Source organism: Ipomoea triloba, chromosome 12 (genome assembly GCF_003576645.1).
Source record: "Ipomoea triloba cultivar NCNSP0323 chromosome 12, ASM357664v1".
In the NCBI taxonomy this organism is placed as follows: Eukaryota; Viridiplantae; Streptophyta; class Magnoliopsida; order Solanales; family Convolvulaceae; genus Ipomoea; species Ipomoea triloba.
Genome location: NC_044927.1, coordinates 23,515,311 through 23,534,652, shown reverse-complemented (window position 1 = coordinate 23,534,652; position 19,342 = coordinate 23,515,311). Strand labels below are relative to the sequence as shown.

The window sequence follows — 19,342 nt, the reverse complement described above, 5'->3', positions numbered from 1 at the left end:
ACATTAAATGCGGTATAAATAGGCTGTCAGGGGACAAGTGCCAGACTATCGGCATGGCGGCTACATGGTTGGCATGCACGAGCCCAAAGGCGGGCCCCGTCCCCGAGAGCTAGGTGTCATAACCTCAGAGGGTTTACACTATGAGGAATACTTCTAAGTATTGTGGTTGACCCGTTCAGTGCAAGCTCTAAGGTCGGGATCCAGATTGGGCTCGGGCTGATGCTTGGGGATCGGGAACGACGGTTGGACCGGTAAAGGGAGTAGACCGGTTGGTTTAAAAGGATCAGAAGTAGAGTATGGTAGGTCGGGAAATAATCCCTATCATAATATTAATATACAAAATTTATAAATTTATAAACTACACTAAAAATACTATTAAACACAAAAGATCATATTTAAAAATGGGTAAAAAATAATAAAGAAAATAAACAAAGAAGAAATAGTTAGTTTGACCTATGAATAGTAAGTATGACAAATAAAATGAGACAAAAGGAGTACTAAAAGTACATTATTCGTGTATTGAATGTAAATTTACAAAATAATGTACTTTCAGTACTCAAATAATGTACTTTCGCTGAATATAATGTATATTTTTATATATTAAAAATATATTATTTGTGTACTGAATGCGCATTATTTGATTGTATGATCCATACTATAATGATTAATATCCTGGTATATACAATTTTATCTCCTATTTGGGCTACTTAATTATGGACCATTTCATTAGACAGGCCCAAACAGACCAACCCAAATTTGTCGAGTTAACTTGCGCCAATTATCTAATCTAGATTATTAAAATTTAAAATTTTAAAACGAAAAAAAATAAAAATAAAAATAAAAACTGAGAGAGAAAAAACAAGGAGAAAGAAACTGAATTACAGTGGCGTGAGGCGGGGCAATTTGAGATTCTAGTCGGAGAAGAAGAGAAAAATGTCAACTGAAAGGCATAGTTCTGGGACCTTCGCATCTCCCGAAGACAATACTTTGTGAGTACACACGCAAATTACATGAATATACTCGTTTCTTTGCATGTGTACCATTCCGGTGCTTGATTTATAATCAGTAGTTGATATTCTAGGGTTATTATCATGATTCTGATATTACAGAAAATTGCCTGAAATTTCTGATGAACTTAGCAATTTCTATGGTGTTGTACAAAATTTATTTAGCGATGTGGCTTGCGTTTCTTAATGCTACAACGAACAAGGAGGTTCACATGAATCAAAGCGCTCAAAATTCAGTAGATTAGCTCAATAATATGTTTTCTGAGTTTGGTTTATAAATGGAATGCGATGAAGTATGATTGCGTTCTTCATTAAGTGATGGAGTTTTGCTTGAGCTCAGCTCTTTTACTCTAGTCACAGTGGAATATAAGGTCTCAAATTATATCATACATAGTGAAGTATATCATATATTATCAGTAGAGCTTGAACTCAGTTTATGATTGTTTGGATTTGAATTGGTAGGTGATGGTGAACACAATTGTGAAGTTCATTTATTCAGCTTGACTTGATTTAGCTCTCTTCCACCTGATATGATGCAAATCCTAAAATCCTCAACTGATCACAAATCCAGTAGGTTTTAATGCAGTAGTGACTAGTTATTTGGCTATTCAAAAATTTGAAAATGTTGATAGCATGAACTCAAAGAAGATTCTAATGTGCTGCAGTTTCTTTCTTCGGTGTGAGTTTTGACCCGTTCTGTGAACAATAATTGGATTTTCCTTCTCTTAACCTTTCAAAACATTTGCTTATACATGAATTTCAGTTTTCTCTATAGAACTTTTCTATTAGAAAGTGCATTACTCAAAATTTTAAACTTCTAAGATTAAAAGATTCAACTTCCTGTTGCTGAAGAAGTGATTGCTCTTCATTCTGTTTTAGATTCCTTGACATACTACATGAGGCACCTTTATTTGGTCATCGGAAGCCTACAAGGATTGTTGGGAGCATTCTCTACTGTTTTCTATTGGCAAGTATTGGTTCTTTTTCTTGTATGATCCACTGTAGAATATCACAAAAATTTTAGAGAAAGTTGAGTTTTTTCTACTTTAGGCAGGTTTTGCTAGTTTGGCTATTGGAGCTACTTGGATATTTCATCCTATAAAAGAATTAGTTTCTCCCCTGCTGTGCAGTTTTAATGTTATCCTTCTGTTTGCCACAGGTATTCATGAAGCCATTCTCTCTTTTGGCTGTTTGTTTTTAGTATGATTAGTTTTCCTGCACCCCACCCCACCTCAACAGCACAAATATTTTTCATTTCTAACATCACTCTGGTTGACTTCCATTTGACTTTTTATCCATTACATAATCCTTTTGTAATGTGTGTGCATGTATTATGCAGGCATTTTTCAACAATACCTAGTATACCAAGTGAAAAAAATCCGACTACAGGTTGTTATTTTTTTGCTGTTTAATCAGAAGCATGGAATATCTTGTTTACTTTTAATTTATACTGGGATTCAACCCTATTTGTAGGGCTACTACATTTTCAGCCAGAAGTTGAAGCATATAATTCGTTTACCATTTGCCACGATTGCTTATGGTATGTATTATTTGTTTGTTCTCTTCAGCTCTTCATTCAGTCTCAATGTCAGTTTATATAGATGTACTATATGCTATCTAAATCTTTATCACCAAGGGACAAGGGTTATTGAACTTAGAGATAGGTAGATAAAATAACCTAGATGTTGCTTCATTTCATAGCTGCTTATAACTTGTAAGTCCTGGTACAAAAAGTGTAGATACCATTATATAAATTTACATCCTGTCTATACTTGTTAGAAGCATGACTAACTTAAATAAGTAATGAAGTAGGATTGGGAATTTGTTTTCTTTTTTCTCGTATGCTTTTTATGCTGTACGGAGTATTTCTAGAAATCTATTGCAAAGGTTATGGCAACTAGTGTTAATATTTCTTTGGTTTACTTAAACCTTGACATGCCTTCAATAATGCTTAAATGCATTTAACAACTTGAATGATCCATGTATGATAATGTATTGACAGGAACTGCTGCAATGCTGCTTGTCATGGTCTGGAAACCACACATTAGCTTTCTATCCACATCTACAATACTCAGGTTTCATTTTAGAGCAGTCAGAAAATGTTATCTGGATAGTTGTCTCCAAATACTTTTATGCTTATTTTTTTTACTCTGACATGGGGCAGTAGTGTTCATCTTCATTGCCCCTTTTTTGGAGGTAAAATCTAAGGTTCTGTTCAAGATAACTAATATATTTAAAGCTTTCAGCATAAAATAAAGTGCTAATAGCACCAATATCCAAACCTTTTGTAAAATTAGCAATTTTATCACATTCTTCTAAATTTGCGACTAAATTGAAATGTTTCAAACCAGAATCAATTTTATTCAATCTATGTTTTTGGTCAAAATAAAAATTGTTTATAATCACCAAGTATCATAAGAAACACCAACATGGCAATCCTGTTAGCAGAAATAAACACAAGTTTTGAGGAAAAAAAGAAGAGTTAGATAAATCTGTTGGATATCATTGTACTGGATTTTTCTAGAGCTTGAGACATTTGAAATTTAGAATTTGATTGACAAAAGTAAAGTGTTGGATATAATTGTACTGGATTTTTCTAAAGCTTTGGATATCTGATGCTATTAGACCTAAAGTAAAAGTTGATGCGAATTCTAGTAAATATTCCACGAAATATGTTCCAGACCAATAACCTATGTTTACTTTAGGACCATCTTCTTGGTCTAAGGTCACAGTTGTCAACATGATCTGTCATAAGTACTTTGCAATGTGAAATGCAAAAAATTTAAAAGTTGCATCTGTTGCTACACTTAGATGGAGATTTAGCTATTACAAGGGCTCAATAATGGTGCACAATTTTCTGATCAGTTGATGACTTGATGCTTGCCTCTAACATTTGCAGGATCATTTTATTGGTCGAAGTAGTATGTGCTAGTTCCTTCATCAGTGCTTATATTGGTGAGTAAATAAACAAGTATGGTCAAACTTGTTTATTTTTACATACATCACTTTGTTTCCTAAAGACATGTTATCGTTTGTCAAAAGTTACAATTAGTCAGCATAGCTGCATACTCCTTGAAAAGGTTATAAATTGCTTGTGTTAGTTTACCGTGATATCCAGAATATTTCATTTCTGAGATTATAGGTTAAGGTGGGATTCTTTCATTCTAAATAATCATGTGTACCTGCAGGTTATGTCTATCAGTACAATTCACTTGATTCTCAACCTGATGTTCTAAAATCACTTTATTCTCCGCTTCAGCCATCTAGTTCTTTGGAAGGTTTGAGGTACCTCTTGGATCCAGCTAGCCATTTTTTACTTTGATCCTGCCTAGAATATCGTGATTTAACATCTTCATATGGGAGTGTAATCCTTATCAGTTTATCACAGCTTTACTTGAATTGGTTTCATTGTGGTCCATTTATAGCCATGCTTCCTTCAAATCTTTAAGCTTAACAACAATACTAGGGATCATGTGGTATCACAGGTATCATGACGGGGGTCGACTTTCTGATCAGCAAATGGCTCTATTGCAATATCAACAAGAAAATATTCACTTTCTGAATGAGGAGGTATGTAGTAATTGATCAGTGGTGGCCTTGGTGGATATAATCTATGTTTTTTGGGTGATATCTGGAGTAAGGGGAATTCAAAAAAAAAAAAAAGAGAATATCAAGAGTTCATTGTTGTATATCAAATGATTTTTCCTGCTTGAGTGATCCCACTCTTGAGGGGCAGAATGAAATTCTATCACTGTATTATTCATGACACCTTCAGTGTGTTTGTGTTACTGAAAGATGAAGTGTGAAATTTTGTGAGGAATCCTAATCTCTGTATTTCTTTTGTAGATTCTTAGATTGCAAGAATGCTTAAGCAAATATGAAGGATCTAATGATGGGAATGCACCTCAGGTAATGGACTAATGATCATCCTCACCATGGTACCAAGTGCCTTTTTGCAAGGAAGGTTTTTTGTCTAACTTTATAGAAGAAAATCTTGATTACGTAGCTTTAATTCATGTTGGGTGCGAAGAAATCTGTGTATGTAACTTTGATATTGATCTTGAAAACAGCATTGGGTATATTAGGCGCCTTTAGAACTGAAAACCATAAATCCATGCATGCTTTTTTCCTATTCAGTTTCTGCTAGTATTTCTCAAAGATGAATATTTGCCATCTTAGGTGAGGTCACTATTGTTTACTGAAGCAAGGAAATAATGCAAAATAGTGTCACTTGCAGGTTGATCTTGCTCATCTATTGGCAACTAGGGATCAGGAGTTGCGTACAGTTTCAGCTGAGGTACTGTATGACTTATTATCCTTTTCGTCATTTGGGATTTTTTTATGGATTGTCTGATAATTTCTGTACCTGTGTACACAATTTTATGTAATTTCTGTTTCCAAGGAAAAATTTTGCACCCATGAGATTTTCATGTGGCTATTCTTCCCAGGTGATTGATACTCCCTCCGTCCCGTTTTATGTGTCTGGTTCAGTTAACAATGCTTGACTGAAGTTATTTTTAATCCAATTTTTCATAATATTAGATTTAGTATTAATATACAAAATTTATATATTTAGAAACTACACTAAAAGTACTATTAAACACAAAAAATGAAATTTAAAAATAAGTAAAAAATAGTAAAAAAAATAAACAAAGAAGAAAGAATTGGTTTGACCAATGAATAGTAAGTAGGACAGATAAAATGGGATAGAGGGAGTACAAAGTTTGGTTTACACCAAAGAACATTTATCATACTGTTCAATTAATCTTCAACTAATTTGAAATGTGAATGCCTGTGTTTGTTTCTTTTGTTTTTATTGGTCTTTCTGATCTTTGATCGAAACTGTGTATGCCCTCGCTCTTCTGAGTAGTTATCTGCATGGGAAATTGATCTCACTTGTATGAAGTTATATATATCTCAACTTTCGGTGGTTGTCTTAAAAGGATCCTAATGTTCGTTTCATATCAACAGTGATGGATTTCTCACTTACGTGTTCGTTGCTTTATGTTTCTTCAGATGAATCAAATGCAATCTGAGCTAATACTTGCTCGATCTCTGATTGCTGAGAAGGATGCTGAGATTCAACGTGTACGTAGTACAAACAATCAGGTATGCTTAATGTTGTGTTTTCCAATTTATAGTTCTTATTCAGCGTATTAAACCCAAAAAACACGCCAATAGCTCACGAGACATTATCTTTCGATGTTCTCAAGTATGTGGAGGAAAATGAAAGGCTTAGAGCTATTTTGGGGGAATGGAGTAGCCGGGCAGCCAAAGTAAGTACATTATTCTTCTCGAAATACTTATCAATACCTTTTCCGCAATTAGATATTAACAATTGTTTCCGGTGGATAAAAGCTTGAGCGCGCATTAGAGGCAGAAAGGATGTCGAACTTCGAAATGCAAAAGAAAGTTACCACTCTAAGAAGCCAAAGTCCAAACACATGAAGGAATGTAGCAATCATAGCTTGTGTTCATACCATCTTGAAACTCCAGTAACATTATGTAGCTTTTGATTCTTTGTATTCTTTTCATCTTCACACTTATATCGATCTATGTTATCTATAAAGATGATCGTGATCCCACTTCACAGTTGTAGATCTTGTCTTTAAAAAAAAAAAAAAAAAACCCAGTTCACTGCACATAACATATTGCATTTACGATTCTCTGGTCTTGACACAAGTTTTGGCCTTTAAAAAATGTTTTGACTTCATCGTGTTATTAAAAATAAAAGTGATGATGTCTTACAATTACATAAAATCTGAATTAATTCACGCCAACGATGTCAGCAGAAAGCTTGTAAATTGTAATGCCTCTTACTAAAATAGTAAAGACAGGTGATTACGATGGGAAGTTGATTTTCTAACACCATGATGTTAAGTTATTTTTTTTATTTTTTATTTTTATTTTTTATAAATATGATGGTAAGTTAATTTTAGGGTGTGTTTGGAAAGTAGGAAGCCAGAACAGTTTGCTCTAGTTTGCTTTGGTTTCCCGCGCTGAAAACCAGAGCAGATCTTCTTTGGTTTTCGGTAGGCGGATTGATTTCCGACAGAAACCAGTCCGCCGGACTGAGAGAGGGCCTCTCTCAAACTATACCAATTTCCGCATTCGTTTTCAAAAAAATGCAATAATTTTTCGTGTTCAACGAAAAATGTTTCCATTAACCACATTTTGTAAAGATTGCCAAACACCCAAAACCCAGAAAATGATTTTCAGAAATTATTTTTTGGATTACTAAACACACCCTTATAAGAAGTCAAATCTGATATCGAAATTGATCATAACTACAAGTCTACAACTACAAGTATAAGAAGAACTAATTAACAAAATGATAAGCTGATTACATTAATAAAAGTCCACGTGCCAATTGTCCTATACCGGAAGGCATAAAAACATTGTGGATGTAAGTTAGGCGTGCGTGGCAACCTTTGTGTCTCGGTTTTTTTGTGGTGGTTTGGCAAAGTCGTTAGATTTATTCAATTCCGTGAGCAACTTATCCAACCTAATCCTCTTTTATCTTCAAAGGATGGGATTATAATTGACCCGACAGATATACCAAAGATTCTGCCCATAATTGCTGTCTTCATAATTTAAGCTTTTCAATTAGTGGACCTATTTGCTCTCATCCATTTCATACTCCCCCCTTCCTTCTTTTCTTCACTCTCTAAGTTATCATGTTAGTTGGTCATCCTTTCTCTATTGCCACAAATTATGACACTCCTCCTTTAGTGACCCACCACCATAATTAAGATTTCGAGATCCAACATTGTGGATAGAGTAACAAGTATCCGAAAACACTTTAAATGAAATTCGGTAATAATTTAACTTTGATTTAGTCAGGATATTGGATATCAAACTATTTTAATAAGTCAAATAATCCAACGGTTATTCATGAGCCCGGGGGCAGTCCGATACTCTAATTAGTGGCCCAAACTTAGGTTTGTTAGGCATGTGTTTTATATATTATTAATGACATTTAATGCTCACGTGTGAAGCTGCCAACGCAATATAATTGACAAGTTGCCACTAGAAAACTCAATGTTACATATGTTCATGCTTGACACTTGAAGGTTGTAGTATAAACAATAATTATGCATGTTATATCTGGATATGACTTTTATCACTACTACTGTTATTATGTTGCTTTGTTATTAAATAGTTATACTCGGACCACTTTCACATACTCTTAAGTTAATAATATTTACTAGTCATACATGATTATGTATAATTTGACTCACTAAATGTTATATTATGACCTATTTTATGAGTATTTTAGAACTTTATAAACTTCCCACCAACTATTGTAAACTATTTTGATTTGATATAGTGCCTGATATTTGATTTCTCTCATGTTATATTTGGTTAGTGGTACATAGAAAACATAAGAAGACTGTAGGGGTTAATTTTTTTATTTTTGGTACATAGAAAACATAAGAAGACTGTAGGGGTTAATTTTTTTATTTTTGGTACATAGAAAACATAAGAAGACTGTAGGGGTTAATTTAACCTACTGAAGCACAAGAGTCAGTATTGCCTCCACTGAGGCTCGAATCCACACTACTTTTTCAACCTATTGAAGCACAGAACCCACACTACTCACTACTTAAAGCACAAGAGTCAGTATTGCCTCTACTGAGGCTCAAACCCACCACCTCCCGTATAAAGGGAAGGGTTTGATGCCACTGGACTACAAGGTCCGTAGGGGTTAAATTTTTAAGAAAAAGATAATGGTTAAAGAGTATTGTTTGATCCAAAAGCTAATTTCCAACCATGCGGTAATTAATGTTTGTATGAATAAAAAGTATACTAAAAATAGCATTTAACTATATGCATATGTATAAATTAATGCAACACTGAATATAAATGTAATCCATGCCACTATAGAGTTGTATCGAAAAACATTAATTTCTACCTACTAAAGATGGCTGCGCTTTCGAGTGCTTCCAAAAGTATAATAAATCCTCGTTGTCATGAGTTTACATCGAGTAAATCGTCTTCACGACACTTTCTCACACTAAGCTATGTGAGAGTGCCGCCTATAAGACACTTTCTCACACTAAGCTATGTGAGAGTGCCGCCTATAAATTGGGTATCCGATGAGATTATTGCATAAACGAGCTCTTAAGACGAGTGTCTTTCCCTAATTATTGCATAAACGAGCTCTTAAGACGAGTGTCTTTCCCTAGAGGTCCTCTTCAGGTTTCGCCTCTTCTTATTAAGCAATAAAAATACTGTTAACTCAAATAAAAAAGTATAGTACAAAATTAAATAACATTTAGCTATATGTATATGTATAAACTAATGCACGTAGGACGCACGCATGATAAGTGATAACATAACAAACCAATTATAATTAGTGAGGCCCAACCATACCGTTTCATGTCAGAGCGCCCACCTAATAGTCCCGTTAACATTGTAGAATTGACAACATGTTAAGCATGTCAACGGTAGACAAACTAATCGTATTTAGTGGGGACAATAATATGGTATATTTCATGCTGGAGCCTGGAGGGCCCACATTTAATCAAATTACCTATAGATCCAACTATTAACAACGCATAATCAACAACATGATAGATAACAAATTCTCGTTGTCATGGGTTTACATCGAGTAAATCGCCTCATGACACTTTCTCACACTAAGCTATGTGAGAGTGCCGCCTATAAATTGGGTATGCGGTAATTAATGTTTATATGCTATTTTCCTCAAATTTGTATGGACACTTTATCGGTGATTCACATAAATAATTATCCAATACATCAATGCATGTATCAAATATTAAAATTAAATTAATTATGATACTTAATTACATGTGTATAAATAAAAAAGTATAGTACAAAATAACATTTAACTATATGTATATGTATAAACTAATGCACGCACGCCGCACGCCATATGAAAACATAACAAACTAATCATAATTAGTGAGACAACGAATGGCCGGCTTCGTGATGCCTTGGATGTTGTCCTGGAGAACCTTGTGGTGTCGTTTCGCTCCTCCCTTTCCTAAACCTTTACCGCCCTTTCCACGCCCACGCGGTGTCGTTTCGCTCCGCCCTTTCTCAGACTAAGCTATGTGAGAGTGCCGCCTATAAATTGGGTATGCGGTAGTTAATGTTTGTATGCTATCTTCCCCAAATTTGTATGGACAATTTATCGGTGATTCACATAAATAATTATCCAATACATCAATGCATGTATCAAATATTAAAATTAAATTAATTATAATACTTAATTACATGTGTATAAATAAAAAAGTATAGTACAAAATAACATTTAACTATATGTATATGTATAAACTAATGCACGCACGCCGCACGCCGCATGAAAACATAACAACCTAATCATAATTAGTGAGACAACGAATGGCCGGTTGGCTTCGTGATGCCTTGGATGTTGTCCTGGAGAACCTTGCGGTGTCGTTTCGCTCCGCCCTTTCTCACACTAAGCTATGTGAGAGTGCTGCCTATAAATTGGGTATGCGGTAATTAATGTTTGTATGCTATTTTCTCCAAATTTGTATGGGCACTTTATCGGTGATTCACATAAATAATTATCCAATACATCAATGCATGTATCAAATATTAAAATTAAATTAATTATGATACTTAATTATATGTGTGTAAATAAAAAAGTATAGTACAAAATAACATTTAACTATATGTATATGTATAAACTAATGCACGCACGCCGCATGAAAAACATAACAACCTAATCATAATTAGTGAGACAACGAATGGCCGGCTTCATGATGCCTTGGATGTTGTCCTGGAGAACCTTGCGGTGTTGTTTCGCTCCTCCCTTTCCTAAACCTTTACCGCCCTTTCCACGCCCAAACATCTTCGAAATTTCTTCTCTTCTTCGCTAAGGAAATCTGACCTTTCAAACATTTTTGATTTGCTCGGATTGAATTTATACTTTAGGGTTGTTTGAGAAATTGGGAATTTGCAAAGAAGAAGAAGAAATATGCAATTATGGATTATTCTACAGAGAAAACTACACATTTAGCCTAATGTGGTGTAAAAGGACGATTTTGCCCTTAATTTTCACAGACCAAACAGTTGAGATTAACGGAAGGACTACGACCAGTTGAAATTCGAAACTTAGAGGATCACGGATGGTAATTGGAAAGTTTAGCACTAAACGTGGAGAAACCACTAAATTCAGAGGACCTTAGATGGCGTTAACTCAAATAAAAAAGTATAGTACAAAATTAAATAACATTTAACTATATGTATATGTATAAACTAATGCACGCACGACGCACGCATGATAACATAACAAACCAATCATAATTAGTGAGGCCCAACCATACGGTTTCATGTCAGAGAGCCCACCTAATAGTCTCGTTAACATTGTAGAATTGACAACGTGTTAAGCATGACAATTGTAGACAAACAAATCGTATTCAGTGGGGCCAATAATATGATTTATTTCATGTTGGAGGACCCACATTTAATCAAATTACCTAACGATCCAACTATTAACAACGCATAATTAACAATGTGATAGATAATAAAATATATTATGGATTGAACAACCTTTAAAAAAGTTGCTCCGAAAGATATCCATTCAAGACTTATTCATCTCGTGAAGTGTGTTACTATTTACTAATGTAATATGCATAAATATATAGAGTGATGCCCCCAAAGGGATTGCCAAGTAGATAGTGCACTAAGCATGATTCGAGTCCATTATTCAAAATCTTCCTAATACAATTTATCTCTTTTATATTGTTTACGAAATATTACATAAAATCGAATAATAACTACGAGTTTCGTTATGAACCAAAATACACATATATAGAGTAATAATGATATTAACCATTTTTTGGTTCATAGCCTATACACATATATATACATATAGGCTATGAACCAACAAGTTTCTTTAAAAAACGATTGAAGTTATCATATTTGATGAACAAAGTTTGAAAGTAACTGTTTGCAAAAAAAAAAAAAAAGTTTGAAAGTAACCATTTTTGGAAAAATTAAAAAGAATTCCACTAAATAGCATAGATCTCCACTACTTAGTTTTATTATAATTATTTTTTCCTTTTTCAACTCCCCTTAGTTTATATTTTTCCTTAGTTTTAATAATTTAAATCGGTTTTCGTTTCTCAACGCAGTCGTTTAGCAACTTGGCACTATCCGAACCGGCGGTTCATAAAAATCCAGTGTCTTTCCTGCACCAGGGATGCACTCTACCAACTACACCAACCCCAATATCAACGGCCTAGAAACGTTTGTAAACCCCACGTGTCTACCTGAACGGTCCAGATATTAAGAGGTCCATTCAGTACAGTGCAGCGGCACGTAGTATATAATCATAGAAATTTCTATAAATAAAAAATTAAAACGATAATCTTACTTAATTATCCAAGTTGGCAGTATTTTATAATCTTTTGTCTGGTTAAAAGATAAGGAAGGCTTTCATCTTCCTCAGTTTATTCTTCTCTCTTTCTCTCTCTTATTGTACGTTTATATCTATATATCGTATCGATACTATATATATATATATACACATATATATACACAGAGAGGTATACGGTCTATATGTATCTTCTTGTTCCTGTTGTTCCTGTTGTTCTGCAGTACTGAAACTATGTCGATTGCGCTGGAGGGGAACAGTAGCGGTGATCATGGGATCGAACGGCCGGGATTCGTGCACGGAATGACGTGTATTCCGATCTACAAGTCGGCGGAGTTCTCGGTAGGGAACCGGCGGGGTACGGTGGAGGAGGAGGAGGAGGATGACGAGAGGAGTTCGTCGACGACTTCGTCTATTGGGAGGAACAGTGATGATTCGCCGGGAGGAAGGTCGTCGTCGGGAGGCGGTGATGCGGACGGAGACGGCGAGGAAGTGCAGAGCTCGTTCAAGGGTGGAGCTCTGGACAATTTGGAGGCGCTGGAGGAGGTTTTGCCGATTAAGTATGTGGATTTAACTCATTTCTTAATGGATTTTAGATCAACTTAAGTTTCGAATCTGTTGAAATTATGAAGTTGTGACTTCTGATTCGGTTTGTTCTAGTTTTCTACTTGGAGGATAAGTTTTAGTTTTGATTGCATGACTGCGTGTGCGAGTATTGGAAATTTTGCTCTTTGTTCTCTCTGTGAGTTTTGATGCTACAAACTGATCTCTTGCATGAACAGAATGCTAATTGCTTGGGTTTGGATTCCATAGTGTTTTGAGACGTATTTTTTTTTTTCTATAAAAATACTAATTATGCTTCTAAAGTTAACTAAAAATGTTGAAGCTTTTTGGGGATTCCGATCGGAATATTGTGTCTTCTACTTCTGTTTGTATGCGTGCACACATGATAGTCTGATGTGGATTAAGAAGTCGATGTAACTCTAATTTGAGCACTTGTAAGGGTTAGCGGTTTTTTTCCTTTTTTCCTCTTTCTCTTTTAGGCAAAAATGCTCCTTGTAAAATGATACTCCATTCTTGTGGCTAATAAGTTGTGTTAAAAGGGGAAGAAGGAAATTTAGTTTACATATTTTTAATTTGGAATGCATTATGCTCCTAGGAATCACTTGATATGATCCAAACAATAAATTTATGTATCCTGCAGAACTTGACTAATTTTGTGCATCTAAACTAAAGAAATGATAGCTTAATATTATCGTGAAAGATGAATGGTCTGTGCTGAACATGGAAAAGTTTTAATGCTTGGAATCTGGTTAGTGATACAAATGGATGCAACCCTATTTTCTGTTCTCTTTCTTTCTTTATCTTTCAAGAAATGTCATGGGCAATGATATACTTTACAGTGTGTGATGCTGATATAATATGGAGTACTAATACTTTACAGTGGGTGATGCTTTTATAATACAGAGTACTAATACCAAGAACTAAATATGAAATTTATTTCATTTTTTGTTAGGAGATCATGGGGTAACTTTTTCTGAAGTTTGGATAATGTTTTTTAGATGATGGTCCTGAGGATAGTATTGCCTTTTATATGTACATGCTGTTGGGACCACATTCTTTCCTGCAAAAATACAGGAACTTGACAGTTTCTGAAGTTCTGCATTCAGGGTATTTCATTGCTCAGGCATATTGAAAAAGTTTTGCATCTTTATTTCAAGGCAGTGATCTTTTGGAAAAATTAATCATCATGTACTGCACTGTGTATTTTGCATGTATCTAAGTTTGGTTTTACTTGTTAATGCATTACATTTAAGAAACATTGAACCTCTGTTTGCTTCATTCCTAATGTTTTGTTTTCCCTTCTTTCAGGAGAGGCATATCAAAGTTCTATGCTGGTAAATCTAAATCTTTTACGAGTCTATCACATGCAGCTTCTTGTTCCTCCCTCAATGAAATTGTCAAGCCAGAGAATGCATACACAAGGAAACGCAAAAACTTGCTTGCTTATAATAATTTCTTTAATAAGAATCGTAACCAGATGCATCAGAGCAATATTGGTGGGCTCTACAAGAGACCTACTAACTCCAGGAGTTCACTGGCTCTTGCTGCAACTCAAGAAGGCAATTTCAACTCAAATCCATCGCCACCTTGTTCCTTTCTTCCTCCTCTCCCTCCCCAAACTCAGAGTTATAGTATTGAGTCCTCATCACCTCCTGAACAGAAGTTCCGTGGATGGCGTTCTTTCTCCTTGTTTGATCTGCAGGGTGCTGCAGCTGGAGCTCCCAACACCTCTGGCGCAAAGGAATAGAGTATAAGTTTACCGTAGTTTAGTGTTCTGTGTCACCCTATGAACCTAAGTTCCATAGATGTTCATGGAGGTGGGAATATATTCCTATCTGTTTTAGGCTTTTATCTTGGGCTGTTGCTCTCTGTATTCACTGCTCAAGGCATACCTCCTGGGCATCCTTAGTATGTATTTCATCATCGACACATAAACTGCTTAACCTGTTTTTCGCTGTTGTCTGTTGTATATCTGAGTGCATTAGCAATACAATTCTCCATCTTCCTTGAATTTGCTCTTACTTTTAGGCGGATACTCTCTGCCAAAGATGGCATACAAGATTTTACTTATTCCTTTTGAGGAAGGTGTGGGTTGCAATTTTGCAAAAGCTGCCTACATAGCTTAGAATACTTTTCCAGCAATGCAGGTGCCCTGTTATTTGTGTAATTATGTTATTTTGCCTTGACAATGGTGGCTAAACCATGCTGTTCTCCTCCTTGCAGTGAGGAGACCTGGTGGCTACCAAACGAAGTCTTGGAGCAACATCCTGATGCTAGGTATTTAAAAGTTAGGACATTACTTCTCTTTTCAGTAGGGGATAAATGGATAAATGTCAGGTGCATTCTTTTTCAACTTCTTTGTAGTGGATGGTTCTAGTTACTCATTCAACTTTTTGGGCAGCCGAGGCTATGCTTTGGCTCCCGTTTACAATGTGAGGGATAGTCAGAGCTGCCAAAACTGAAAGGCAACATGTGAGCATCTAAAGTTAAGCTGCCATTTCTATCAAGAATCAGAAGATATAGTGGCATGAACAAGACTATGGATCTCCAACTTCAAATCTTTCAAGGTATGTTATTGAACCCTGGGAATGGAGGGTGTTCTGCAATGCAGGCTTTGCTAATTGCTATTAAGTAAATTTAACCGGCTTGAGATAAATCACATAATTACTGATTTTTCTCTTGGCCTTGTAGTATGTAAATACCAACAAGCATATATATAGAAACATATTGGTAAATACAAAACACACAATGAAATGGAAGGCAATAAAATATAAATAGTTAGCACTTTTGAGTTGGCTTGAGCATTTCTTATCTGTCAGAGGCATGTACTCCTGTGAAAAATAAGGCAATGCGGCCTTACTCTTGTAAAACTGTTCTATATTAATCCTTTGAACTCGGATTGTCTCTTCACATTCTTCTGGTAAATGTTGAAGAAATTAATATGAAAAGAAAGAAAGAAATATTGAAAATATCTGTTGAGATTTGGGAAATAGTAGCCAGCAAGTGATATAATCAAGCCAAACATTTTTTGTTTGATTGGATTTGTCGTGGTTTGCTCAAATTCAGTTCAAGCTCCGTCAGCCCACCTTCAGGCTCAAACATGAACTTTTATACATGTAATAGAGTATACAAGTAAATATGTGTGCACATGCACATATATGTTTGAACCCACTGAACCAAAATCCTTTAGCCATTGTTAGGTTGGACATAATTAGGCTTAGGATGAAAGGATTCAAGGCATACATTAAACCTTCTTTTACCTATTGTAAATTACTAGTAATGTGGTTAGGTGCATATGATCTCGACTTTTTGATCCATTATTACTTTTCCCTTAAATTCCTCGGACATGTTAAAAACTTTTATGAGAGTTAGATTTGAAGAATATAAATGTAATCCATGCCACTATAGAGTTGTATCGGAAAACATTAATTTCTACCTACTAAAGATGGTTGTGCTTTCGAGTGCTTCCAAAAGTATAATAAATCCTCGTTGTCATGGGTTTACATCGAGTAAATCGCCTTCATGACACTTTCTCACACTAAGCTATGTGAGAGTGCCGCCTATAAATTGGGTATCCGATGAGATTATTGCATAAACGAGCTCTTAAGACGAGTGTCTTTCCCTAGAGGTCCTCTTCAGGTTTCGCCTCTTCTTATTAAGCAATAAAAATACTGTTAACTTTATTCGCTGTGCTTTTCTTTTTAAGACTCCCCGTTTCTGTTAGTTTGATTTTGAGCTGTGAAATATTGGCCAAAATCTATCAAACAGGTTGGCGTTCTTGGTGTTCTATTTTGTACTAAGAGTGTTACTGATTTTGGTTTGAAACGCTCTCTGTTATGTTTTTCTTGTCTTGCCTTTTTTTTTGTGTCAATTTTAATATCTGGGAGATTCATGGAATAAAAATCATGTTTTTCGCTCTTCTTATTAAGCAATAAAAATACTGTTAACTTTATTCGCTGTGCTTTTCTTTTTAAGACTCCCCGTTTCTGTTAGTTTGATTTTGAGCTGTGAAATATTGGCCAAAATCTATCAAACAGGTTGGCGTTCTTGGTGTTCTATTTTGTACTAAGAGTGTTACTGATTTTGGTTTGAAACGCTCTCTGTTATGTTTTTCTTGTCTTGCCTTTTTTTTTGTGTCAATTTTAATATCTGGGAGATTCATGGAATAAAAATCATGTTTTTCGCTCTTCTTATTAAGCAATAAAAATACTGTTAACTTTATTCGCCTCTTCTTATTAAGCAATAAAAATACTGTTAACTTTATTCGCTGTTTCTTATTAAGCAATAAAAATACTGTTAACTTTATTCGCTGTGCTTTTCTTTTTAAGACTCCCCGTTTCTGTTAGTTTGATTTTGAGCTGTGAAATACTGGCCAAAATCTATCAAACAGGTTGGCGTTCTTGGTGTTCTATTTTGTATTTTGAGTGTTACTGATTTTGGTTTGAAACGCTCTCTGTTATGTTTTTCTTGTCTTGCCTCTTTTTTTGTCAATTTTAATATCTGGGAGATTCATGGAATCATGGTGTGAATTTTCATGTTAACAGGTGTAAAATCTCAGTGGTGTAATCTACGATGGATGCTATGCATTCTGAAATGACAGATGAGATGTTCAGGATTTTCCATAAAATTGACAGAAACCTCTATTCAATGCTTGTTTTTGAGCTGGGGCATGACCCCTTTGAATCTGTGTGGGTAATAGCTTTATGGATTTGGCTGGAGCGAATTGGGTTCAACAACGTCGTGCAAACGATCTTGTCCTTGCCCAAGAGTTTGATCTCTGGACTTGCTGGAGAGGCAACAGTATGCCTCAAATGCATCCGAGACATGCTTGGTGTGCTCGCACCTGCACCAAGCGAAATATTACTAACTCAACGAATTGTGGGAAAACAGTTGTCCCTCCGATTTTTCCTTGAACATCGGGTCACAGCATCCCATGGGATCAAGGAGGTGGTAGCTGAAGTTTGCGTCAAGGCCCTGACGGATCTCATGGAGGCAGCCATTCATAGAAACACCGAACAGCGTTTCTCTGACCGGATGGTGATGATACCCCCAGCAGCTCAGGTGCCCAGAACGCCGTCTACACAAATGGGACGACCAAGAGGTGAGGCGTCGCAGGTGAGACCTCAGCCCAGAACGGGAACAAGAGGTGAGACATCGCAGGCAAGACCTCCTTCCAACATCCTACCGCCAGAGGAGAGGACTATGTTCGCCACATTTTCCAAGGGCTATCCCGTGGGCGAATGGGAAGTTATGGCGTTCTTCACCAAGCTGTTAGGGAACTGCATCGAGGCCATCCACATGCAGGCGGTGAAGCCCCATGAACAGGCACTGTATGCACGGGTCGTCTTCTTCAACCCTGAAGTCATCAACGTCATTCTCAACGGCCAGCAGAAGGCAAAATTTACCATCAACGGTAAGCACATCTGGATGCGGAGATTCATCCCAAGGGGCACCCCCGCTCCATTGCCTCAATACCCATCAATGAATCCAGGTCCGTACCTGTGAGTATGTGCTTACTTTTTTGTTCTAGTTTATCGTCATATTAGTCAATAAGTAGTCTATCTACCATTTTAGTCATCCATTTCCATTCTGAACTATGTCGATTTGAATGTTATCTATCTGATTAGATTATCTTGCATGTTATTCAGATGAAATTGGTATCTATCTGATTAGATTATCTTGCATGTTATTCAGATGAAATTGGTAAAGTTAAAGGGTAGCTCAAAAAATCCATGGATCAAATATCTCTATCTTGAATTTTCGATATCAAAATTAAGTAAATTTTAAACATATTATTAGGATTGTATGAATTGAACTGAGTTTAGATTACAAGAATTTGATTGCAGTGAGTAGTTGGGAATTACAGCAATAATGGAAGTGGTTTCTTCTTTATCTTGGTTACGATTTCAGTAATTTTTTTTAATTGTTCAGTAATTTTTGGGAGAAGGATTTCAGTAATTTGATTAATTAATTTAGTCTTATGTGTAACGGCTGTTCTTTAATGCTTGTCTTGTTTTTTGGGTAACCAAGTCAACTTAACCTAACTCAGTGTCATTTTGTGCTGTCAAATATCCAACTTGGCAACCATTTGGTTTGTCTAGGAAGATGTTCATTGACAAAAACAATGAAATTCATCATGATTATGAATTTATGTAGTCTTTTTTTCTTTTTTATTTTTAAATTTTGCGTGTGAATTACAATTTTTAAAGTAAAAAGTAAGTTTTTAAAAAATTAATAATTAAAAAATAGTTTTTAAAATTTTATAAATAAAATAATCGTACACATGATCTACGTATAGGAAGCAACTTGTAACATGGTGATTATGTAATAATTGGGTTTAATTTTATTATTTTGCCGGTTTAGGAGATTTCATTGGTGTTTTTTTTTTTTTAGTTAAAGG

At 35.4% G+C, this 19,342-nt stretch overlaps 3 protein-coding genes across 3 annotated transcripts; all 3 read left to right on the top strand.

The window, feature by feature from the left end:
• The first annotated feature begins 834 nt into the window (after positions 1 to 834).
• On the top strand, positions 835 to 6,649 carry LOC115998434 (protein FIP1-like). The gene is made up of 14 exons (XM_031238015.1): positions 835 to 989; positions 1,887 to 1,974; positions 2,058 to 2,166; positions 2,347 to 2,396; positions 2,481 to 2,547; positions 3,010 to 3,082; positions 3,907 to 3,962; positions 4,196 to 4,292; positions 4,493 to 4,577; positions 4,854 to 4,916; positions 5,245 to 5,304; positions 6,024 to 6,116; positions 6,221 to 6,283; positions 6,366 to 6,649. Exons 1-14 carry the CDS (start codon positions 934 to 936, stop codon positions 6,453 to 6,455), a joined length of 1,050 nt encoding a protein of 349 aa, XP_031093875.1. The 5' UTR covers positions 835 to 933; the 3' UTR covers positions 6,456 to 6,649.
• A 5,768-nt stretch (positions 6,650 to 12,417) lies between these two features.
• Positions 12,418 to 14,953, top strand: LOC115999043. Its single transcript, XM_031238778.1, has 2 exons — positions 12,418 to 12,938; positions 14,251 to 14,953. Exons 1-2 carry the CDS (start codon positions 12,613 to 12,615, stop codon positions 14,687 to 14,689), a joined length of 765 nt encoding a protein of 254 aa, XP_031094638.1. The 5' UTR covers positions 12,418 to 12,612; the 3' UTR covers positions 14,690 to 14,953.
• A 142-nt stretch (positions 14,954 to 15,095) lies between these two features.
• LOC115999042 lies at positions 15,096 to 18,661 on the top strand. The gene is made up of 3 exons (XM_031238777.1): positions 15,096 to 15,219; positions 15,344 to 15,509; positions 17,487 to 18,661. The coding sequence occupies exon 3, from the start codon at positions 17,515 to 17,517 to the stop codon at positions 18,445 to 18,447; it is 933 nt and encodes a 310-aa protein (XP_031094637.1). The 5' UTR covers positions 15,096 to 15,219; positions 15,344 to 15,509; positions 17,487 to 17,514; the 3' UTR covers positions 18,448 to 18,661.
• The last annotated feature ends 681 nt before the right edge of the window (positions 18,662 to 19,342 follow it).